The sequence below is a fragment of the Triticum aestivum genome, chromosome 2A, assembly GCF_018294505.1.
Source record: "Triticum aestivum cultivar Chinese Spring chromosome 2A, IWGSC CS RefSeq v2.1, whole genome shotgun sequence".
Lineage (NCBI taxonomy): Eukaryota > Viridiplantae > Streptophyta > Magnoliopsida > Poales > Poaceae > Triticum > Triticum aestivum.
The window spans coordinates 189,154,311-189,160,303 of record NC_057797.1 but is presented as its reverse complement, the minus strand read 5'-3'; the positions used below and the strand labels follow the sequence as shown (position 1 = coordinate 189,160,303).

General features: G+C 43.6%; 1 protein-coding gene across 1 annotated transcript; it reads left to right on the top strand.

The window, feature by feature from the left end:
• The first annotated feature begins 887 nt into the window (after positions 1-887).
• On the top strand, positions 888-5,696 carry LOC123188271 (vesicle-associated protein 4-2). Its single transcript, XM_044600320.1, has 7 exons — positions 888-1,354; positions 2,827-2,897; positions 3,032-3,113; positions 3,212-3,327; positions 5,017-5,094; positions 5,188-5,307; positions 5,410-5,696. The coding sequence occupies exons 1-7, from the start codon at positions 1,063-1,065 to the stop codon at positions 5,467-5,469; spliced, it is 819 nt and encodes a 272-aa protein (XP_044456255.1). The 5' UTR covers positions 888-1,062; the 3' UTR covers positions 5,470-5,696.
• Positions 5,697-5,993: the final 297 nt, after the last annotated feature.

Sequence of the window (5,993 nt, the reverse complement as noted above, 5' to 3'; positions counted from 1 at the left end):
ACACTTTCAATGGGTCCTTCATGATGAAGTCGTAGTCGTCTGCTCGGGAAAACATGGTGATGATGAGATTGTAGGCAATCTCAATGGTGTTCTCTTCTCGGCGGCGTGTTGGTCTTATGGGTAACTAGGTTGGTCAGGATGCCCTAACTCGTGGGCGCGTCGTAACCTTTTTGCTGGAGTTTAAAAAAATTAACCTAGCAACTCTCCTTTTTTTAATGAAACGAAGCTCATGGTACACCACTTAAAAAAAGTCTAAACATAATACTCTCTCCGGTCCTTTTTACTTCATATATAGGATTTGTCTGAAGTCAAACTTAATAAATTTGATCAACTTTATGAAAAATATCAACAATACAAAATCAATATCATTAAATGGGTCATGAATTTAATTTTAATATTTTTAACTTTGGTATTGTATATGTTGATATTTTTTCCATATTAATATGGTCAAACTTCGACATTTTTTTTTGAACTCAAACTTCGACAATTCTTGTGTGCAAAGTAAGAGACCCGATGGTACTTAGTCATGTGTCTCTGTGTGTTTTGAATTCTTTAGAAACGGAAACAGTGAATTAATGTTGCGAGCCAGGAGCATGTACTCCTAATAGTTACCGCAACCGGCACCGATTTCCCTTAACCTTGCTATTTTGGGAGATACCGTATTAGTTGATTAAAGTCTTACCGCAACATGCTGTATGAGTGAGCTCATTTATTTCCACTGCTGCTTTTTTGTGGTACAGTAACACCACTTCCGTCAGTTACAATTGAGGCGTGTGTAAAAAAAATTGCAGATCAATCCGGGGTGCATGATTAGTTTCACTATGCCAGCAGCAGCATAAAGCCGCGGTCCACAGCCCATCAATGAAAAGTCAACCGGAGAAGAGATGAAAAAGAGGCGAGATCGAGGATGGAGAATGTACTGTAGCGAAAGCTGAGGTGAAAGAAGGATCACTTTAGAAGAGAGAGAGAGAGGGAGAGGGGGAGAACCGAAGCAGAGTGCAGCCCAACCACATCCTCCGTACTACACGCTCGTGGTAACTGGTAGTAGTAACTTCCTCGCCCATGGCGATCTCCGGCGACGACAGGTACGCCCCCGCCGCCGACTCCGGCGGCGGGAAGCTCTGGAACCTCTGCCGCATGCCCTTCAGGCAGGCCAGCGGCGCGCCGGCGCCAGCGTCGTCCTCCTCCTCGTCCGGGATCCACCACTCGGCCGGCCGCTACGGCCATGAGGCGCCCGTCGCCGGAGACGGCGGCGCCCCTGCCGCGCCGGCCGGGATCTCGACGGTCGCCAAATCTCTGCTGCCGGCGCGGCGCCGCCTCCGGCTCGATCCGTCCAACAAGCTCTACTTCCCATGTGAGCGCTCGACGAAGTCATGTCTTCTTTGAGCCAGTCTTTCTTGTTTAATTATGGGTTGGGGCCGTGAGGAGCTCCAAAAGCTGAGGATTTGCGGGTGCAGCGTGGCTAGTGCCGTTCGATTGCGTTAAGTTCCGGGGTTGATTTTTGGTTCGAAATCGCTCGATCTCCGCTGTCTTGAAGCGGGAATCTGTGGGTGGCCGAGAAAGTCACGATCTTGTGGCGAGATTTGCCATCCGAATTTCTTGATCTTGTTGCAGGAGGTAAACCGTAGTAGAATTTCCGTGTGTAGAGTTTTTGACAGGGTTTGCCAACGCTTAGATCTCGAGTGGAACTTCCAAGATTCGTGAGCCACGATTTTGGTAGGCTAGTTATAACATGTCAGTAGCCTTCAATGCAGTATTAGGGTCTAGGCAACTTTCTATTGCTGGCAGTTATTTGTTACACTCATTACTGAGTGCTTAGATGGAAACAGTGGAATCATAGGATGAAAACCAATTTTACACATCAGTTTGTTGATTGGTTGCTTTTGAGGGTTCAATATCTATATTTGTTGCCGTGAAGTAGTGTAAACAGATGTGTTCTTTCTCACAGCCATACCTTAAATAAGAGACTGACTCTTCTAGTTGAGTTGAAAACTGAAAACTACAGCATTGGAAGTCTATGTCGTTCTTGCTGCACTTGGCAAGTTGTTGCCTAGGCGCACGCCTGTGATCTCCAGGGCGAGGGAGTTTGCCTTTACCGGGTTAAGGGTGTTTTGTCGTGTCTAAATTTAGTATCTATCTAGGAAAGCGGTCAACAAATAGGTAAGCATCCCGTGATGGTTTGTGAAGCGAAGTCTTGTGGGATGCCCTCCCATAATGCCAAATGGACTATTAATTTTGTGATGCATAGGCAAGATATTTGGTATCTACATTGACGTTGAAATGTTAGCAGTACTGTAGTCTTCTACATAATTATGTACTCCCTCCGTTCCTAAATATAAGTCTTTCTAGAGATTCCAATATGGACTACATACGGAGCAAAATGAGTGAATCTACACTCTAAAATATGTCTATATACATCCGTATGTAGTCCATTTTGAAATCTCTTAAAAGACTTATATTTAGGAACGGAGGGAGTAGTTATTAGCTCCGCAACTCTGACCCGGTCTTCAGTAGGCGCTGCGTGAGTGTGTGTGTGTGTTGTGTTGTGAGTGTGTGCGTGTACGTTGTCTTTGGTGTTTCTAAAAAAGACATAGTTATTCAATTGACAGGAAGGGTCTGACTGTTAAATGACTTAGCTTTAGCTGTGCTGTTTAATTTACTTTCGTCTGAATGAGTACAGAACATCATGACATGTGGACATGTGGTTAGCATGCACGGTAATAGGAGGCAAAATCAAGAAATAGACTTCAGTTTTGCTTGGTTTTTCTCTTACACGTTCTCTTCTTTATAGAGAAGCTAATAAGTCTTCTGGCTTGCCTTTTGTAGATGAACCAGGCAAGCAGGTCAAGAGTGCAATTAGGATAAAGAATACAAGCAAGTCACATGTAGCATTCAAGGTTAGTACTGATTATTGCTTTGCAGCTTATCCAATGGTAGATGGGCTAAATTTGCAGTTAAAGATCCAGTGCTCAACAATAACTCCGTTGATAACTATATTTTTCTGACTGTTATCGTCTTTTTGAATTTCTAGTTTCAAACAACTGCACCCAAGAGTTGCTTTATGCGTCCTCCTGGAGCCATACTTGCCCCTGGCGAGACTATCATAGCGACTGGTAATGTATTGGTCACATTGGATCTTTTCTTAGCAACAGCAAGGTTACTCAGTATGTCCATATTTGGTGCTTACTTCTGTTCCCTTTCGACCTGCCAGTTTTCAAGTTTGTCGAGCACCCAGAGAATAATGAGAATGTTCTGCAGAAGTGCAAGGTCAAGTTCAAGATTTTGAGCTTGAAGGTCAAAGGACCCATGGAATATGCACCAGAATTGGTTTGTGACATTCTATTTTAACCTTTTACTTTCACACATGCTTGTTATTTCTAGCAAGTTTGGCGAACATTTTCCAATTGCCGACATATACCTACAGGTGCTATAGTTATTGGAGTGAAATTAGGCTTCTTAGAAATCAAACTAAATGTGCTTCTGATGCTCCAAACCAACTCTTCTAACTGCCTGAGACATAGAGGGGAGGGGATTTATGTCAGTGTACTCCTGCTGTTGAATTGCTTGGGTGGAAGCTCACTTTTTACCATATGAGTACTCCTGCCTAATTGGCTACCTAATTTCGCGATTAAGGACTGTTGAGGTAGATGTAGGTTATTAACTGAACATTAAGGGTAAACTTCCTAACACCAGCTGCAATTGCATTGTTGTTAGACTAGGCCAGACATTTCATTCCAAGTCCATATCACCACTCTACCATTAGTTTATATCGTAAATCTCATGAGGAAATGGGTAAATCCCAGTCGTGATCTTGCCCCCTAACTCTCCAAGGGTTGACAGAGCACAAATCAACTCTGACCCTAAGGGTTGACAGAGCACAAATCAACTCCGACCCTAACTCCTCTGTGAGGGGATATAAACAAGACATCTCATCTTCTGCTGTTGTCATACTGGGAGGCTTGACAGACATACACACAACATAGGTAAGGAGAAAAGTTCATTCCCATTTGAAGCTGTTGCACGATTTTTATCAACGGAGACAATCAAAGGGTCAACCATGTCCCTATTCACCTCCAGTTTGGCCAGTGTGTTCTTGCCCCCTTGAGCACCCATACTTCACGGAGATAGGAGGAAGGGGGCATGGCGGTAAGATGGGGGGAGTTGCAGGGATCGACTGTTTTGTGATGGCAGCTCCAGGGGGACATGGGATGAGTGGGTGTAACATCAAAACAGATCCCATTAACTACGGCAGAACTGGTCCTAGAGAAGCGGCTTGACCTCTCCCCTCGCCATGTCTCCTTCACATAATGTGAATGCTGATGTGTAATGTCCTTCGTAACAACATAGGTGGGTTGTTGGAGGTGCTCGAGTGAAGAACAAACTGACAAATTTACAGGCGAGTTCAACCACGTTTGACTCCCGGATAATATAATTAATGAAGACTACAGGAGTACCTGAACTGGAATAGAGCCTCTTCTTTTCCTTCTCGTTTCTTGCTCCTCTCGAGTTTTGCTTAGTGTTTTTGTACTTGAGGGCTAGGATTTTGCTCATCTCCACTTACAAGAGGAGGCGTCTTGACCCTTCATTGCCTTTTTTACAGGCATGTTGAGGGTGGACCTATGTTTTCATATGCAAGAATGCTAACTCAATCCTCTCCGTACACTTGTATAGTTAGGATGTCCAAATTGGATGAGTTAAAATTCTTTCCTGAGGGGGAGGCTTGGGGGCATTCAACTAGAAGAATATGCTGTTAATTCATCGAATGGAACTTGATAGGGTAAATGTTGATAGAGTAATCCTAGTGCTAGGTAGTTTAGTGCTGTAGTCCATTTTGCCCTGGTCTGCTTTTAGTGTTTAGTTGGATACGAGGCAATGCTCATGCTGTTGGTCCCCCATTCGTGGTATAAATTGAAAGAGGCGCATATGTTTGGTTCAAACCTTACCTTCATAACAAACAGTAACATACTTGTGATTCATATCCCTGCCGTTAAGGATGAATTCTTTTGTTGGTTGCAGTTCGACGAGCAGAAAGATCAGGCAGTGGTTGAGAAGATACTGAGGGTTGTTTTCTTGGATGTTCAAAACCCAGGCCCTGTAAGTAAATCATACAAACACCGTTACTTATAAGAACTTTCTTCCATGGACAGAATCATAATAATATGTCTCATGTTCCATTTGTTTCCAAAGCAACTGGAAAAGCTGAACACTCAGTTAGCCGAGGCAGAAGCTGCACTTGAGGCGCGGAAGAAACCTCCAGAAGAGAATGGTCCTAAAATTGTTGGTGAAGGGCTTGTCATTGATGAATGGGTATGTATATCACTTCAGATCTCCTACGGTGTTCCAGCTCTTTGTTTTCTTGTGAAATTCCTTTTCCAGTGCTAAAATCTATCCTCCGTGTGTTCGTCGCAGAAAGAGAGGAGGGAAAGATACCTCGCACAACAACAGGTTGAAGCGGTCGACTCGGTGTAAATTGTACCTTCTTGTGCTAGAGCAGCATATGGCTTGAGCAATGTGTTGTGATAATTCTTATAAACTGCTAGGTTCTGCTAGTTTAGTGTGCGGTAGTTTAGAGTTGTGCTTGAAGGATCGGTCTCCAGTGAACAAGCTAACCTTTGGTTGTTTCGGTACTCGCTGTGTAACAGATAAATTAATTGGCTTGTCAGAACAATAAAGTGCATATGCGTAGCTTCCGTTTATCTCTTGCGAGAGCTGCCTTGCTTATGATGGTTTCTTAATGATGTGTTAATTTTTTTTGTCGATTCTTTTGCTGCTTCACAAAAGAACTTCTGCCGGGTCTTTTACACTACCTATGTCTTTATACTTGATATTTAGATCGGCTAGAACATTTCACAAAAGATCGTCTAGAACATGGGCTCAGATTCTGCGAAATAAGTATCTTCAGGCTAAAACTTTGGCTTAGGTGACTGTGCGCCCGACTGATTCTCTGTTTTGGAAAGGGTTGATCAGAGTCAAGCCCCTCTTCTTTAACAGGG